Below are 19,365 nucleotides of genomic sequence, written 5' to 3' on the forward strand. Positions count from 1 at the left end.
GGGCCCATTAAGGGATCTGATGTGTGTGTGTGTGTTGGGGGGGGGGTAGTTGGTTTCAATAGCTAAGTATGAAGTGGGAGTAAGATTGAGATCTGGAGGTTTAGAGTTGGAGGACGTGCCTGGGTGGTATTTGCAGGTGTGTTTCCTCCTGGGAGCGGAGTGATCTGTTTGGGGGTGTATAGAGGAAGTTAGGCTGATATGCAGCTGGGCGCCAAGTTGTGTAAGGACTTGTATGCTGTTACTAAGCCCTTGAAGATACAGCGTTTGGTGATAGGTAGCCAATGCGCTGCTGATTGTGCTTCAAAGACATGGTTTTGAGCATGAAGGTTTTTTAGGAGTCTAATTGCTGCGCTTTGTACCTGTTGTATGCACTGGAAATTTTTTGCTGTCAGTCCATTGAATAGTTTAGAGCAGGCTATGTGTTGACATAGAATGGGTTTAAAAGTTTTAGCTATGCAGATGATATTACCTTTTCCTCTATGGTTTTGTCCATCTCTTCCATAGCTGAAGTTCTTATACAATTGGTGGAGAACTGGATGTTACAGCATCAATTAAAACTGAATTCCAACAAAACTAATTATTTGTGGCCACCTGATCGCCTATCGATATTGAGATGGGACTTGTGGTCTGCCAAGTTTTTCATCCTTTTGCTCCTATGATAAGAATTTGGGGGGGTGCACTTGAATGTGGGGCTATTGTTGCAACCACATATGAACATGGAATTTAAGAAAAGTTTTTCTTATATTGCAGAAACTGCGTGCACTTCAGGGCTATTTTTTGGAACAACAATTTAAACTGATTGTTCAAGCATTGGTACTTAGAACTCTTGATTATTGTAATCTCATTTATCTGGGTTGCCCTCAGTAATTACTGAGGTGACTGCAAATAGCAGTTCAGTTGATCTTCTCATGGAAGAAGTATGATCAAGTAACAGACTATTACAGTGGTACCTTGGTTTACGAGCATAATTCGTTCCAGAAGCATGCTCGTAAACCAAAATATTCGTATATGAAAGCGAGTTTCCCCATAGGAACTAAGGGAAACTCGCTTGATACGTTCCCACCCCCCCCACCCCCGAGGGCCAGCGGCGCTGCTCTACCCCCCGAGAACTGGCATTGCTCCCCCCGAAGGCCCCCCCGTGATCTGGCACCCTCCCCCTGTGATCCGGCACCCCCCCCTCCCCGTGATCTGAAATCCCCCAGACTCACCCGAACACACTTCTTACTTCCATCTGGCCAGCATGTCCTGTGCGTTGGTGCTGGTGCCCGAAGATCTGCCTCCTCTTCTTTGCTGGGCCTTGAGCATCGGCGCATGCTCAAGGCCTGCGAGTTCACGCTCTCTCCGAGAATCTCAGAGAAAGCGTAAACTCGCAGGCCATGAGCATGTGCAGATGCTCAAGGCCCAGCAAAGAAGAGGAGGCAGATCTTTGGGCACCAATGCACAGGACATGCCGGTGCCGGTGGCCAGATGGAAGTAAGCAGTGTGTTAGGGTGGGTCTGGGGGATTTCAGATTGCGGCAGGGGGGTATACGACGAGAGCGGGGGGGGGGGGGGGTGCCGGATCTTGGGGGGGCGCCACTCGCAAAGCGAGGTAAGCTCAGTTTACGAGGCGCCGATTTTGTGAATGTTTTGCTTGTCTTGCAAAACACTCGCAAACTGGTGCACTCGTAAACCGAGGTACCACTGTATTTGTAATTACATTAGTTACTATATGAGCTCGAGTACTGTTTAAATTTGCTTGTGCGCTCTATAAGGATTTGCATGGGCTTGCCCTATCTTCCTTGATTGAGCAATTTATGTTAGCGTGTCACATGCGGACTACTTGTGGTATTAATCATTCATTTTGCCTATTCATCTATTCGTGGTCAGTCAAATTAACGATACAGAGAGAAATTGTTGGCATTTCAAGCAGTGTGGTTTTGGACAGAAATACTAGACCATTTTTCCTGTGTTGAATCTTATTATTTTTGCATAATTAAATGTTTTAGTGTTTTTTACGTCTACATTCTCAATGTTATATTGGTTAGCTGTTATTATAAACTGCTCTGTTGCAATATATAAATTGTTGTTGCAATATATAAATAAAGATTATTATTATTATTTGAATAAACATTCTGATTAGACTAAGGGGCTCATTTTCAAAGCACTTAGACACACAAGGTACCATAGAAGCCCAAGGTACTTTCAGACTTGTTTTCAAAAAAGATAGACGCCCAGAATAAAACATAAACTGGTACTGTCTTGGACATCTTACTAGTCAAAACGTCCAAGTGAGCATCCTCCAAACTAACTTTCCAGATGTCTTTCTGGTTGTTTTGTCTCCAGTGCATTTAAATCTTAAGGGGGTGTATTAGAGGTATATTGTGGGTGGGCTTAGGACCTGGACGCTCTGCAGGAATAATCAAACCTTTAAGGAAACATCCAGAAATGTTTTAGACATATGGAGATAGACCTGTTTCAATCATGCATAAGTATCAAAAAGGTGCTCAAACTGATAAGATGACCACTAGAGAGATTAAGGAATGACCCCTCCCTTGTTCTCCAGTGGTTACCGACCCCCTCCCACCACCCAAAGAGCTTTAAAAAAAACCAGTACTGTCCAGCCTGTCTGAATGGCTTACCATCAACTGATCATGGCAGGGGAATTCCGATCAGCTAAGCCGGTTTCCTGCTGGCTCAGCTGATTGGGGATTCCTTGTCAGGATCAGCTGAGCATGGAGGGAGGTAGATCCACGAATTCTCTCTCCCTCCCTCCGTCTCACCCACTGATCCGACCAACTCATCTCTATAGAAAGCCATTGTCCTCCAGCCCTACACCCCTCCCCCGACATCACCAGACACTCCTATATCTTCCAATGAAAAATCAGCAGAAGCCCACTCCCTCCAGCCAAATACGGCTGCCTCTACAGAAAGAAACATAACATAGAAACATAGAAGATGATGGCAGAAAAGGGCTACAGCCCATCAAGTCTGCCCACTCTGCTTACCCACCCCCTGTCTATGCCCTAATGACCCAATTTCCTTATCTTGACCCTCGTAGGGATCCCACATGGGTATCCCATTTATTCTTAAAATCTGGCACGCTGTCTGCCTCAATCACCTGCACTGGAAGCTTGTTCCAATGATCAACCACTCTCTCTGTGAAGAAATACTTTCTGGTGTCGCCATGAAATTTTCCGCCCCTGAGTTTGAGCGGGTGCCCTCTTGTGGCCGAGGGTCCCTTGAGAAAGAAAATATCATCTTCCACTTCGACACGTCCCGTGAGGTACTTAAATGTTTCGATCATGTCTCCCCTCTCCCTACGTTCCTCAAGAGTGTAGAGCTGCAATTTGTTCAGTCTCTCTTCATCTGGGATGAAGTGGGGGGGGAACCTAAGGCCCTGATTGGCTCAAAACCCATTTTGAGCCAATCAGGGCCTTAGGCCCCTCTCAATGCATATTGCTCTTTTTTAGGCTTTCCCTTATTGGGAGAGCTTGGTGACAGAATGTATAACCCGTCACATATCTCCCCCCTCAGCTCAAGCGGCTACGGTTGAGCTAAGGGACCTACTGGGACAACTTCTCAGGAGAAACAGTCAGCATTGTCATGTGTTATCCCTGTTCGGTGTTCAACTTTGAATCAGTAGATTTGTAGCATCAAATACCAACACATAAGTAGAGGATTGGAATTCTTCATTTGTTGGAGCCAGTGCAGGGGTGCGTGGTCCATTACCAGTGTAAACTCTCTTATTATTAGATAATACTGTAATGCTTCTATTGCCCTTTTGACGCCAAGACACACTTTCTCAATGGTCGAGTAGTGTTGCTCTGCTTGAGACAGTTTCCTGCTTAGGTAAAGGATGGGGTGTTTGTCTTCTGTTCCTTGGCTTAGTACTGCTCCTAGTCCTATTCCACAGGCATCTTATTTGCAGGACAAATTCTTGGTTTAAATCAATATTTTTGAGGACTGGTTCTTGGCATAGGGACTCTAAGTTGGTTAAAGGCTTGTTCAGTAATGTTATTCCAGTCCAGTTTATTTGGATGAGCTTTCTTAAACCCCAATACCGTAATAGGGCAGAGTACGGTATTGGGGTTTAAGAAAGGATTGGACAATTTCCTGCTGGAAAGGGGGATAGAAGGATATAAATAGAGGATCACTGCACAGGTCCTGGACCTGTTGGGGCTGCCGCGTGAGCGGGCTGTTGGGCACGATGGACCTCAGGTCTGACCCAGCAGAGGCATTGCTTATGTTCCATAATAAGTCCGTTAAGCAAGCGGCCTTTTCTGCGAAATTAGGTATGAATTTTCGGTAGTAACCGATTATACCTAGAAAGTGTCTGAGCTGCTTTTCTTGGTGGGGCGTGGTATGGCTTGGACCGCTTCTACTTTGGCGGGTACTGGTTTAGCCCATCCATTCCCTATGCGAAACTACAGGAATCGAATCCCTTTCTGGCCCTATGAACACTTTTTGGGGTTAGCTGTGATAGTAAAGGCAGTGACAAGGTGTTGTACATGTTGGTCCCAATTCTTGGAAAAGATTATAACATCTTCCAGGTAGGCTTTGGCATATGCCAAGTGAGGTCAAAGAATGATGCTCGAAACTCTCTGAAATGTTGCAGGAGCTCTGTGCAATGCAAACGAGAAGACAATAAGCTGACTACTGACGATCTTCACAGGGAGGGGGGATCAGGAGTGTATGAGGGGTCTGGGTTTCTGAGGCAGGAGGGAGTGGGCACCCTCCTGCCTCTCTTTTTTTTTTTTTTTTTTGAGAGCCATCGTGGGGGGAAGGAGGGCAAGCACAACATTTGTGCCCATTTAAAAAGAAAAAAAGTCTTCCTGCCCCAAACAGCTGAGCAGCAGGTGGTTGCTTCGGGGCTTCCCCTGCTGCTTGGCTATTTGGGCCTCCCCTGCTGGCTCTGTGGATGTGGCAAAGTCATTTTTCCAACGACTGACCGGATGGGATTATGGCAGACCTCCGCGAAACTCATTTGCATGCAAAGTCATTTGAACATCGACTACCGTTTTCAAACCAGACAATTTGTCAGACCCGCAGGATTTTAATGATGATTTTAGTGCATCAGGGCCTTACATCCCTTTTACAAAAGCTGCAGTAGCGTCTGCCATTTGGCAAACTCTCTGACGCCCACTAAATCCCTATGGGTGTCAGAGTGATTACCGCAGCAGCAGCCACTACCATAGCTTTGTAAAAGGGAAGGGGAGGTTTAATAAAAGTAAGTACATTCCATTTAGAAAGGGAATGATGTTTCATTTATGCCATTTTTTAATAATAAATGTATATATCCAATGGTGCTGAAGAACAGCAGACGTTAAAGGCTCAGCAGACCCAATGTCAGCCTAATGTTTAACTACTTCTAAAAAACATAAATCAATGCATATTTTTTATAATTCGTGGAAATTAAATGTCAGTTTGCATAGGCAATTATCACAGCAGCAGCCACTACCGTGGCTTTGTAAAAGGGGAAGGGAGGTTTAATAAAAATATGTACATTCCATTTGGAAAGGGAATGATGTTTTATTTACTACTACTATTAATTATTTCTATAGCAATACCAGATGCACGCACCGCTGTACAGAGTCACAAAGAGTAAGAAAACAGTCCCTGCTCGAAAGAGCTTACAATCTAAACAGGCAAGACAGACAAACAAGATGTCATGCATACAGTTAAGGGGAACGGTTAATCAGCTGGCTGGGTTGGAGGGCAGAGGAGTAGGGTTAAGGATTGAAAGCTATATCAAAAAGGTGGGTTTTCAGTCTGCATTTATGCTATTTTCTAATAATAAACGTATATATCCAATGGTGCTGAAGAACAGCAGAGGTTAAAGGCTCAGCAGACCTAATGTCAGCCTAATGTTTAACTACCTCTAAAAAAATTCAATCCGTACATATCTTTTATAATTAAATGTTAGTTTGCATAGAAAGCCATGAACACTTTCGACCAAAGAACATAAGGGGGGGCCAAACTTAAAATTAAACGATTAAAAAAAAAGGATAGAAGAATAACCTAATGGTTAGAGCAGGGGACCGAGTAGCAGGAGGAGCCCAGTTTAAATCCAACTGAAAGGACAGAAAAACAGCCTGGTCAACAGTAGCAAGTACAAATGAGGACAGGATCGGTATGTCAACAAACGTAAAATACAGGAGAAAAGCTGGGAAATTAAAGCATCACGGTCCACAAGAGGGGAGTGGGATCATAAGCAGCAGCAGAATGTTAGAGTCACCCAAGGCAAGGAGATCCCCTGGGGGAAGAAAATGGACGGGATCGGGATATCACGAAGCAGGAAAAGATGGGGGGGGGGGGTATCCTGGAAAAGGAAGCTATCAGTATCCCAACCTGGTAAATGCTAAATACTAGCAGCAAGGATTAGTGCCGTGCCTCCTTATCATCGATCCCGAGCCTAGGGGCGGAAGGATGACACCTATAGGACAGAAGTGCGCAGCTGGCATCCGCAGGGCTCCCAACGCAGGTGCTGCCCGGGCGCTACGTGTGATCCCAGGCAGGATTCGAAAGCCGTAGCCACGAGCGGCTGCCACCCTGCCTCTTTCCAGTCTGCGCTGCGCACATCGCAAACCCGCTACCACCATCCGCCAGGGCTCTCTTCCCTTCATTAGAGATTTCTCTCCATTAGGAGCCCCCCGAAGCCAAGCAAGTCCACTTACCATGAGCGAACAGAGCGTTCCGGATCCTGCCCGTCCAGTGGCGACGACCCTATGTGACGGGAGAGGCGGAGGCACGGCGACTGCGCGCGCCGCTGCTACATGGCATCCACAGCGGCCGCCCCAGCCTCCTTCACATTCCGGCACTTTGCTTCCCTGCCCGCGCGAGCCCAACCGGGTCCTCCCTCACGCGGTCACGTGACTTGGGTCCTCGCCTGCTGTCCAAAATACACCAATAACAACTGCAGGAGCTGGCACAGGAGATTTGTATTCGGTTCAAATGTGCTCGGGAAAATCTGTAAACAGAGTGCTTTCAGCAAAGATTGCGAACGCCTAGGGAGCCATATGGTTCACCACCTCGCTTGCTCTCCCTGCACATTTTGATGTCTCGTCCTCAACATCATTCACCCCCTTTTCCCACGCAGAGCTAGTATGTGCCGCGCATGCGCATTTCTGTTTTAGGCCATTCACCCGCGTGTGTGCGTGCATGTTGTCACCGCTTTACGTATCTGTGCACCCTCAAGGAGAAGAGGGAAGGAGTTTTGCCTTCTTTTTCCTCTCAGGCTTGCGATGCCCCTAGTGCAGGTTTCTCTCTCTCTCCTTGCACTGCGTGACTCCAGGCGCCTCTTGCGCCAGTGGCGGTTCCCAGCGCTAGGGCCGGGGTCCCGGTCAAAGGCCCGGTGCCTCGCGGCAGAGGTGAGAACCCGAGGTGTTGGACTGAACGAGCCTGCCTCGCGCTGTGACGACGAGGCAGCGGTGGCGGAGAAAGCGCTAGAATGCCGCTCTTTCCGCAGGTTTATCGGCAACGTGGCGCTGGCTCGAACGGTCACCGACTCTCTGGTGGCCGGAGGTCTAGTCGACAGCGGGGCCCGTGTATTCGAATGTAACCCGGGTAAGTAGAAGCCCTCTATGTAGTGGAGGGGAGTTGGGCCACCAACAAACTCCCTATCAACACTGAACTCATGCATTTAAATTAACTTATATTCTGATAACTAAATGTTTGTTACAGTTAAATAATTTGTATTCCCGCTATTGCCAATAAATAGATACTGCTGTTGCAAATTTGGTTAAATTGTGTAAGTGTTTTTTTCCCAGTGGACGGTGATTCAAGTAAAAGAAATCGACGATCGATTTGGACAGTATGGGAATAAGGTTGGATGCATGTTCTCCTTATTTTTAAATGTTGCCGTGAGAGATGTTAGACTCGAGCCGGTAAACGTGAAGCAGCTTGTTTTGGTACTTGGTGGAACTTTGCTTCTGATAGATTTGAGGGCATCCACACCTTTTCCTCCTCTCTCCCTTCCTTATGGGCTGACATCTCAGGATTTCTTCTACATCTGAAGCCAGTAGGGTTTTGTTAAATATGGGGGGCCTTAGCATATATACAGGCAGTCCCGGGTTAAGAACAAGTTCTGTTTTTTAAACGTTCTTAAGTTGAATTTTGTGTGTATTGTAACTCAGATCTTGTGCAGTACACAGTCTATAAAAACTTAAACATTAAATAAACACTCCTCAAAATAAAGTACTGTAGTTTAAATAGAAAAGATAGGATTTACACTTTTTTCTTCATCTGTCCCACTGTTCCTTCTCTACCACCACATCCAACTTTTCTTTCTCTCATCTCTCTTCCCCATACATCTGTACCTCTCCCATCACCATGCCCAATATTTCTCTCTCCTTCCCTGTGCCTAACAATTCACTGCTTTATTCATTTACCCACATGCACCATCTCTTTCTCTCTCACTCAGACACCCATGCCCAACAATTATCCCTCCCCACCTCAGCATCTCTTTCTCTCACTCCCTCCGTTGTCCCATTCCGTGTCCCAAGTTCATGCTCCCCTCCGTTGTCCCATTCCGTGTCCCAAGTTTATGCTCCCCTCCATTGTCCTAAGTTCATTTTCCCCTCTCCATTCCATGTCCCAGGTTTGTGCTCCCTCCTTGTCCTCTCTGAGTCTGTTCTGATATTAGAGAGAAGGCTTCCTGCATGTGGGCTGCATGCAGGAGCCGCTGCTTGTGACTTTGCAAAGAAAAGTGTGGCTGGGAAGAGGTAGCTGGCCAGCGGAGGTAAACACAGGCGGAAGGGAAGGAGGCACAAATTTGGGACATAGTACAGAGGGAAGGACGACGAGGGGCACATTGGGACATGGAAGGGAGGAAGAGGAGGGCGTGTTGGCACAGGAGGGGAGTGATAGGATCCCGATTCGTAAGTATGAGTCTGACGTAAGTAGGGCATTCTTAACCTAGGGACTGCCTATACTCGAATATTAAACTAACTTGAGTATAAACTGAGGTAACCTTTTTCTTCTCCATAAAAAAGATTGAAAAGGTTGACTCGAATATAAACCGGGTTGGGAGAGGTTATATTTAAGTGCCCTGCCAGGCTCTGCACCTAGTCACCTTCCTCATTCCTTCCTTGCCTCCTCCACCCCCCCAGGCCTGCCATAAACCCTGGAGGTCCAGCAGTGGGCTGGGACAGGAGGGATCCCTTTCACCTGTACTGGCTGACTCTAACAACCCTCACCTCCCTCCCGCCTCCCTGATTAGTAAAAGTGTATCTTTAAAATCCCTGGTGATCCAGTGGTGAACCAGAGCAGGAGCGATATGCTTATGCTTTGCCCTGTGCAGAGCTACTATCTGAATAGCTGCCATGAGTTTCCAAGGTTTCTCAAGGTTACCATTAGTACTCGCAGCAGCCATTCAGATAGTGGCTCTGAACAAGGCAGGAGCGTAGGAAGATCGCTCCTGCCCTGGTTCACAGCTGAACCATCAGGGATTTTAAAGGTATGCTTTTTACTAATCGAATTGTGAAGTGACTCCTTCGTTTTCAATGGTGAAAGCGTGACTGGACAAGCATTGCTGATGAAGGCGCCAGAAGTCCAAAAACAGTAACAGCCAACAAAATGGTTGATGAAGTTCACTGAATCATGATGGAAGATTGCCAATTGACCCTAAATGAGATGCTGGCATTTCATCACAACATATATACACCATCCTACACAAATATTTAGGCCTGAGGAAGTTGGACGCATTTTGGGTGTCCCGTTTGCTAACCGTTGACCAAAAATGAGTTTGGACATTTCAAAAAAGTGTCTTGAGCATTTTAAATGCAATGAGAATGACTTTTGGTGGCGTTTTGTGACTGCGGGTGAGACTTGGGTTCATCACTGTTCTCCTGAAACAAAACAAACATCCAAGCAATGGACTACAAAAGATGAATCTACTTCAAAGAAAGTGAAAATGGTTCCTATTGTAACCAGCGAAAAAAGCCACAAATTGAAAAATGTAACCAGCACAATCTTTATTGGTATTCCACTGTACATAAAGCTATAGAGTTATATAATTGATTGGTTATGGATTGAGAAGGTATTTGATGAGAGAGTGACATGAAGTTTTGTGATTTTTACAGTTTATTTCGAATGCCTCCTGAAGAAGCAAGTGAAACTCAGCTTGAGTTGGGGAATTATAACTTGATCTTATTTATAACAGTGTAGTTGGACATTGAAATTTCACAATTAACAAAAAATCTTTTGGATTCAATTTTTTTTTATTTTTAATTATAACTTTTTGGACCAAGATTTTGGTGTGACCATTGTATCTAAGACTTGGAATGCTGTATCTGTTCTCATTTTGATAGCATAGGTTCAGATAAATGAACATTCACTAATATTATCTGTTAACAATAAAGTGAATAAATACAACCTTCAATATAAATTGTTGTAATTTTTTGATAGGAAACAAAGTGTTGCTGTGATGGTTCCCAGAATCATTGGTCTTTAATAATGACTTACAAGTTGGAGCACTAAGCACACTACAATTAATAAAGAATTTATTTAGGCCCTCCTTTTACTGAGCTGCAATAGCGTTTTTAGCGCACGCAGAATTTTAGTGTGCGCTAAACCCGTGCTACGCGGCTAGAACTAATGCCAGCTCAATACTGGCGCTAGCATCTAGCGCACGCTAAAACCGCTATCGCAGCCTAGTAAAAGGAGCCCTAAGTAGCAGTAGATGTTTCTACTGTGGCCTGGGGTGCTAAATACTTTGTTGCTCATAGGAATTATGTGAGTGGAAGAGCATTTAGCGCTGTGGGCCTTGATAGAAACCTCTACTATGGCTTAGTAAAAGGAGGGGTTTATGTATTAATTTATGTTTTTTCATTAGTAGTATAAGTTTTTTTCATTATTAGCACTGTTTTTTGTATTATGGGTGAGTGCTAATTTTGTATAAAGATTTCCCATTCTGATTTTTTTTTGACATTTCCTTATATAGTATTTCAAGTCAACTTTTAAAAAAATATTTCTCGCTACATTTTTTAGCCCTTTTTAAAAGGCAGGTTGCGACCTCATCCCTCCCTCCTTCCCCCTTTTTTTAGGGGAGCCTTAACTTCTGTGTTCATTTTTAAGTTATCTTGAGCCTATCAGGATGACAGTATGTTTATTCTCTGTATCTTTATTCTAAAAACTTCTTTTAAAGGTTAAATTGGATTTGAACTTTTCTAGCTCTTTATATTCTGGTGATTCTGTTTTTTTCCTTTTAGGTTAATTTCTGTTTTCCTGTACATATTTGTTACTTCTGATTATTTAAAATACATAAATATAAAATTTTAAAAAAAGGTTGAACAGTCCATTCTGCTAAATTTAATTCCATTGTACTGAAAATATCAGACTTAATGTCTTTATGGGCAATGAAGATTGCTGCATCCAAATTTGAAGATTATCAAGAAATTTAGATGTTATGGCTTTAAAGAGATTGGTACAGTAATAGTAATAGCTCACATAAACACAAACATTCTTGGACCACATGCCAACCATTTCTATCAGTGATGTGTGATGGAGATTCCCAACATGTGGTACATGTACCCCAAGAGGTATGCGTACCAGTGGCAGGGAGTATGCAGTGCTGGCATGTCTCCTGTGACTGCCATTGCTGCGACTGCTGGCATTATGTCCCGCTCCCCTATCAAGCAGCAGCTTGTAACTTCCCTGCACAGTTGCTAGCAATAGCACAGCAATTTCTTCTGGCAGCTTTGGGGGCCTTTGCTAGGCCTGCTTCTGATGATGTAACTTCCTCTTTCCTTGGAGGCGAGCCCGGCCTAGCAAAGGCCTTGAAGCTGTTGGAGGAAATTGCTGCACTACCGCTGACAGCTGTGTAGGCAAGTTACAAACTGTTGCTCATTAGAAAAAGGGGAGGTGCTGCTACTTGTTGGAAAGTGATGCTAGTAGTGCTCGTTGGGGAGAGGTGCTGCTGCTACTACTGCTGCTGGTTGCAATGGGGAGAGGTGCTGCTGCTCGTTAGGGGGGGAGATGCTGCTCCTCAGGGAAGGGGATAGGAGAGGTGCTGTTGGAACTGGATGGTGGGGGAGGTGGGAGGGAGAGATACTGTTGAACTTGGGTGGTGGGAAGAGATGGGAGGGTAAGATGCTGCTAGTCTGGAGGCAGGAGAGGTGAGAGGGAAGTGCCTCTGGACCTGGGTGGTTGGGGGAGTTGCCACTTATCTGTGGGCAGGAGAGGTTAGGGGAGGTGCTGTTGGTCTGTGGGCAGGGGAGGCAAGAAGGAGAGGTGCTGCTGGATCTGGGTGGTGAAGTGAGGTGCTGCTGAATTGGGGGAAGTGAAAGGGAGAGATTCTGATGGACTGTGGGTAGAGGAGAGAGAAGGAGAGGTACTGTTGAACTTAGAGTGGAAGAGGAAAAGGTGCTGCTAGATTGGGTAGAAGGTAGTGGAGAGAGAGAGAGACTGGATCAGGGGAAGGAGGACACTGGATTCAGGGAGGTAGAGATGTGGATTGCAAGAGAAGAGCAAGGACTGGAGAGGGAGACATTTAAACCATCAGGTGTGGGGTGGGCAGAAAAGTAATGGAATGATAAGTTCAAGTTCATTTTATTTAATATACTCAAATATAAAACAAAAGTTAAAATCTAAGCGGTTTGCAATGAATATAAAATGGGGAAATAAAACAATGCAAAACAAACTCTCTTTCAATTAAAGGGAAGAACAATAAGGATAAATTACAATAAAATTTGCAATTGGAAATTAGGGAGAAGGAAAAAGGGGGAACCCATAATAATATAACTTCCCCCCAAAACACTTCTTTATGTGGAATCTTTTTGTTAGGTAAATAGTAAATCCTATTAATGGGAGGAATATTATTGGGGGGAATTTTTAAGATCTCAGTCAGATATTTCTTGAAAAAATCAATAGGCATAACCCCTGGGGCCACAGGAAAATTAAGGAGGCGAAGATTTAACCAACGATTAAAGTTCTCAAATTGTTCCAATTTCCTGTGAATCAATGTTGTCCTTAATTGTTGCTAGCTTGAATTGTTGTAATTGTTTTATATCCTCCTTGTTCTGCCTAGTTTGTTCTGAGAAGTCAATTTTCATTGAATCTACTGACTTTGTTAAAGAATCAAGGTTATAAGCAATTTTTGATACCTCTTCAGTTGATTTAGTAAGTGCAGTCTCCATTTTTTGAAGTAGTTGCCAGATATCCTTTAAGGAAGCCTCCGTGGCAGCTGGAAAATTACCTGCTTCCTTAGTTGTCTCCCTCAGTTCTTCTGCCGTTGAGTCTGCTCCCTCAGTAGGAAATCCCGTAGGACCATATCCGGGGTCACGTGTCTCCTGCATCAGATCCCTGGCAGAGGCTGGACATGGTGGATCTAGGATAGTCAGAGGGGATAACATAAGAACATAAGAAGTGCCTCTGCTGGGTCAGACCAGAGGTCCATCGTGCCCAGCAGTCCGCTCTCGCGGCGGCCCAACAGGTCCAGGACCTGTGTAGTAGTCCTCTATCTGTACCCCTCTATCCCGTTTTCCTTCAGAAAATTGTCCAATCCCTTCTTGAACCCTAAAACCGTACTCTGTCCTATCACGCCCTCTGGAAGCGCATTCCAGGTGTCCACCACCCGTTGGGTGAAGAAAAACTTCCTAGCATTGATTTTGAATCTGTCCCCTTTCAGCTTTTCTGAATGCCCTCTCGTTCTTGTAGTTTTCGAAAGTTTGAAGAATCTGTCCCTCTCCACTTTCTCCATGCCCTTCATGATCTTGTAAGTCTCTATCATATCCCCTCTTATTCTCCTCTTCTCCAGGGAAAAGAGCCCCAGTTTCTCAGTGTATAAAAGGTTTTCCCTACCTTTTATCAAACGTATCGTTCTCATCTGAACCCTCTCGAGTATTGCCATATCCTTCTTAAGATACGGCGACCAATATTGGACACAGTACTCCAGATGCGGACACACCATCGCCTGATACAACGGCAGGATAACTTCTTTCGTTCTGGTTGTAATACCCTTCCTGATTATACCTAGCATTCTATTCGCTCTCTTAGCGGCCACTGCGCACTGTGCCGACGGCTTCTTTGTCTTATTCACTATTACCCCCAAGTCCCTTTCTTGGGGTACTCTCATTCAATAACATCCCTCCCATCGTATAGCTGTACTTCGGGTTTTTGCTTCCTACATGCAATACTTTACATTTCTCTACATTGAACTTCATCTGCCATCTCATCGCCCACTCCCCTAGCTTGTTCAGATGTCTTAAATCTCAAAAGGGAAAAAGGTTCTTCAATACGTTTCCCCAGTGCCGGGTCCACTCCTCCGATAGCTTGCTCCACAGTCGGCAAAGCTGTTAAGAAGCGATCAACAGTCAACTGCACAAGGGTGGAGGTAAGTGCTGGCAAGGGAACAGCTCTAACCACCCGTTTCCTCTTGGTGTGCAGCATTATCTAGATTGAAGCAAATAGATGCAACCAGTGCCGTCCTTAAAACCAAAGTAGTGAATAGCAACTCAAGTTCAGGAAATATTGTAAGTCCAAAGAGCATAGCATGGTCAAGGAATCGGCAAGGAGCATGTTGTTAGCGGCTTCTCATACCGCCGCCATCTTAACCTCCCGAAGATGACATTATAGACTCTTTATGCATTTTTATCATGTTGAGGGCTGGGGGTGCTTGTCCATGTCTGCAATTTTGAGTTTTGTATTTGTTCATGGTTACTGATGCTGTACTCACACTGTTTATATGTCCTTGTTGTATTGGCTCCCAATATAAACGACTGGGTAATAGTCAAAGCAAAAGAAATTGTTCCTGAAGGTCCGTGATAGTCAAAATAACTGATAGAGGAACAAACAATAATGCTTCAAATACCTTTTAAATTCGAGTGGTGCTCAGAATCCAAGATGGATGAAAAAAACTCGATGTGGGGACGAGCCCCTAAAGAGCTTCTTACAGAATCTATCATTGCACCATAGTAAAGTAAAAGGTGATTCAAAGTGCTTATTGAAAATACTTATATCTGTTTGTATTCCATGTAGTGAAAAAGATTGTAATTGTCCAAGTTTTAAATAACTTCAAAAGTGAAAATTCAAAAAAGACTTAGCTTAAAAGTTCAGACAGCGGTTGTCCAGCTAGGTTCTGATGCGTTTCGCCGCCCTGGCTTCCTCAGAGAACCCGCTCAGCTGCTTATGAACTCCAATTCAATACGTGTCCTAAACAAACAAAAGAACATGATGCATTTACTTAAAGTGCATTTAAACGATCTAATAAACCACAAAGTTCTCGACGCTGTTGGCGGGATACCTGATCCAAAGGAATATTTTTTTTCCATTTCCTGTGACGTAAGCGCTCAGCTGAGCACCCGGTATTTATGTAAAGGAAGAAATGTCAATCACCTAGTGAAGAAACGCCCACCACTCCACTTCTTTATTTAACCCAGCAGGGGTGACAGTCTGCCAATGGAATATCCATCTTTGTTCATGTTTCCACAACCAAGCTTGGACATCGCCTCCTCTATTTAAATGGGCCACTTCTAAAACGACAAACTGTAAATCCTGTAACTGGTGAGGGATAGCATGCCAGTGTTGAACTAGAGGGGCTCCCATATCTCCCCTTCTAATTTTGCTCAGGAAGCCAGGACGGCGAAACGCGTCATTACCTAGCTGGACAACTGCTGTCTGAACTTTTAAGCTAAGTCTTTTTTGAATTTTCACTTTTGAAGTTATTTAAAACTTGGACAATTACAATCTTTTTCACTACATGGAATACAAACAGATATAAGTATTTTCAATAAGCACTTTGAATCACCTTTTACTTTACTATGGTGCAATGATAGATTCTGTAAGAAGCTCTTTAGGGGCTCGTCCCCACATCGAGTTTTTTTCATCTATCTTGGATTCTGAGCACCACTCGAATTTAAAAGGTATTTGAAGCATTATTGTTTGTTCCTCTATCAGTTATTTTGACTTGTTGTATTGGCTGCATTTCTTTTTTTTTTTTTTTTTAACTGTGTTTAAATCTTTATTGATTTTCAAACTTTGATATGCAATACAATTGGTAAATCATAAATACTGCATAGAACGCACTAATAACTATACAATTATTACATTAAGCAGTCATTTACTTCCATCCTCATCTTAATTATTAATACAATAATACATATGAAGTGATTACAATATTTTAACTCCTCAAAGTACATTTCCCCCCCCCCCCTTCCTGGATGTGTAAAGAAACTAATGAAAAAGAAACATGACCCTTACTGTAATGCAACAAAAGTAGTCAATGGACTCCATACATCATTAAAGGACTTACTATTCCCCAAATGTTCCACCATCATTCTTTCATACTTATATTTGGTACACACATTTTTACCCACCAAAAAGTATAATTAATCCTGTCATGGTTCTTCCAATTATGTGTGATCAGTTGAACAGCTATTCCTGTCATGATCAGGAAAAGGCGACTTTTATAATTATCTAAAGTAGGCTTAACATGTAGTAACTTACCATTGCAGCTTCATAGGTTAAGGGAATAGATGACTCAAGAATGAGATTTATTTGACCCCAGATTGACTTCCAGAAACTAAGTATTGGTGTACTCACACTGTTTATATGTTCTTGTTGTATTGGCTGCATTTCTAATAAAATTTTATTTAAAAAAAAAGCTCACACTGATAAAATGAATGATATGTATGTTTTTAGGTCCTGGGATTTTGACTCAGACGTTACTTGATGCAGGAGCTCAAGTGGTCGCTCTAGAGAGTGATAAAGTTTTTCTTCCAGATTTACAGGTATGTATTCGGAAAACATTAAGAGCAACATTTTTAGAAAGGAAATAAAATAGCATGAAAGTTGTTACATCCTGCTTGATTCCCCTTATTACATATTCTATTTACTCAAATATAAACCGATCCAAATATAAACTGAGGTGACCTTTTTCTCCCCGAATATAAACTGAGATTAGAAATTTGGGTGATCCTGGTGAGAGAGTCTACAAAAACTAGACGTCCTTGCCATACAATTTTTAAAACTTTAAATATTTTTAATAGCACAAAAACAGAATTTATTCAAGTCTATTCTTAAGGTAAAAAGGTCAAAAACACAATCTTCCAGCAAAATACCTTAAGCTAGTCTGAATAATCTTCTTTACTTTCCATGACTGAGTACTAGCCAGTTTCTCAATGTCTCTCTTACATTTTTCTTTTTTTCAATTTAAACAATAGACATTAAAACATAAATCAAGAACAGGCAATACAATACAGCAATAATACTTTCTTTTTTTATCCCAGTGACTTTTAAACATATTAAAACGTTTTCAGTACAGGAAAATGGGTCCAAATTTTTGTACATCACAGAATGTTAACATCTCAGAGGGGGTGGAACCGACAGGTCTTGGGCAAATGCTCAAGGCCCAGTGTCGAATCAGTGTACACTGTTAGTGGTCGCAGCTTCCTTCAGTGTCACAGCTTCAGGTTTCTTCTATACCAGCTGGTAAGCTACTGGCTGGAGGGGGGTGAGGTGGATAGTGATAGCGGTGTTGGTATTCATTCGGGTGGGGGGGAGAGGGGGGAAAGGCAGCATATGGTGGTCATCAGGGTTAAGTGGAGGAGGAAGAAGAGGACAGTGGCTCTAATATAAACAAATATCCTTATTTTTAGGCCCAAAAATTTCAGGTTATATTAGAGTATATATGGTATATGTCACACTGAATTATTTCTGATCTTTAAACAAAATGTAATTAGACAAAGAGAACCTGAATAAAGTTTTTAAATTGTTATCTATTTAAGGAACACACAAAAAGGAGAAAAACTGCTATGTAGCAAAACCAAAGAACACATAGAACTTTCCTGCACATGAGTATAAAATACAAAGTACACTATTATTAACAAAGCACCGACAGATGAAAAGACCTGAGATGGGGCTATGTTTCAGCAGATAACCCTCCTGCTGCAGGGGGGCACTGATACTCCGTTAGATGTTTTATGTCAAAGAGCAGAGTGTATCCAATAATATCCACAGTATTCTAAAGAGAAAGGCAAGAAAGCCAAACAGTGAGTCTCACCGCTGCTTTTTAACATTTATGAATGGTCTAGAAATGGAAATAACTAATGAGAGAATTAATTTTGCTGATTACACAAAGTTGTTCAAAGCTCGCAGGCAGAAACTGTGTGCACAGATTTCCTATAGCAGCCGGCTCTGTCGGCATGAGATTTCCTTTAGCAGTCGGCTCTGTCGGCATGAGATTATCTTCAAGTTCTTGGCTCCATCATTGCTACACTGGATGTGCGAGAGCGCACATACGTCCTCTTCAGCATGCTCTGCTTTCTCACTAGACTGTGCACAGGGATGCCTTGCAGGACTGTCTACTGTGGACTCTGGAAGCCCAAGCAAGCATGGGCTGGTGGCTTCTCCTGCAATCGGTACGCAGGGGCATGCCATTACACATTGCCTCCTTGGTCGTGGTGATGACAGATGTCAGCCTTTGGGGCTGGGGGCACCATTGCAATCGTTGTCCTGTTCAGGGCTCTTGGGCACCCTCACAGCGGAAATGGTCAATCACCTGGTTAGTTGGATCTCAGAGCTATTTGACTAGCTCTGATGAGCTTGCAGAAGACTCTGGAGGGCCAAGCGGTTAGAGTCTTCTCTGACAATGCGACAGCAGTAATCTACATCAGTCGCCAGGGAGGGACCAAGAGCACTCCTCTAGCTCAGGAAGCCCATCTTTTTCTTTGGGTAAAATGTCATCTCCTAGCGTTGATGACAGCACATGTGGTGGGAGTAGACAATGTTCAAGCAGACTTGCTCTGCAGACAGACGCTGGATCTGGGCAAGTGGACCCTGTCCCCAGAGGCATACCAAGTGATAGTGGGACACTGGGGGTATTCCCACTTCGGCCTCATAGCCACGGCAAGAAACAAGAAAGTGGATCAATTCTTCAATCGAAGATCCAAGCTGAAGTGCCTAAGTAACATATTTAACATTGGAGGGTTTTTTTGTCATTTTAAATCTGGTGGTCCCAACAAAATATCAGTTGAAATGGTATCTTACAATTGCAAATTAAGACATAGCATCCTTAAAAATTCATCTTAAGAGATCACATGCTGTTTCTTAGAGAGAGACATTTGGCAGCAATGTTGCTAGATCCAAGGCTGAAGGGTTGTTTAGATCTGACAATTGAATAATAATAACTTTATTCTTCTATACCGCCATACCCAGTGAGCTCTAGGCGGTTCACATTAGTTAAACATGGATTACATGCAGTTAAGAATTAGTTGAACAGATTTACATTAATTAAATATAGTTACATGCATCATTACATGCGATTCACATTAATTAAACAGTTATATGCAGTTAAGTAATAATTGAACAGAATTGCATAGTTAGGTGTTAAAATGAGCAGGGATGCAGGCAACGGAGAAGATGAAATTGGGGAGTAGGATAAGGTGGGTTG

At 43.4% G+C, this 19,365-nt stretch overlaps 2 protein-coding genes across 3 annotated transcripts in view; one reads left to right on the top strand and one right to left on the bottom strand.

Moving 5' to 3' along the window:
• The window catches only part of CNST (consortin, connexin sorting protein), a 169,352-nt gene extending 162,561 nt beyond the window's left edge, over positions 1–6,791 (bottom strand). For both annotated transcript variants that reach the window (XM_033937047.1, XM_033937046.1), the window contains exon 1: positions 6,656–6,791. The gene's annotated coding sequence lies outside the window, so the exon portion shown is untranslated. The remainder of the gene's footprint in view (positions 1–6,655) is intronic.
• Positions 6,792–7,187: 396 nt separating this feature from the next.
• The window catches only part of TFB2M (transcription factor B2, mitochondrial), a 124,754-nt gene continuing 112,576 nt past the window's right edge, over positions 7,188–19,365 (top strand). The window contains exons 1-2 of the mRNA XM_033937048.1: positions 7,188–7,544; positions 16,617–16,705. Coding sequence (XP_033792939.1) covers positions 7,223–7,544; positions 16,617–16,705 — 411 coding nt within the window. The 5' untranslated portion in view covers positions 7,188–7,222. The remainder of the gene's footprint in view (positions 7,545–16,616; positions 16,706–19,365) is intronic.

The sequence above is a fragment of the Geotrypetes seraphini genome, chromosome 3 (assembly GCF_902459505.1).
Source record: "Geotrypetes seraphini chromosome 3, aGeoSer1.1, whole genome shotgun sequence".
Lineage (NCBI taxonomy): Eukaryota > Metazoa > Chordata > Amphibia > Gymnophiona > Dermophiidae > Geotrypetes > Geotrypetes seraphini.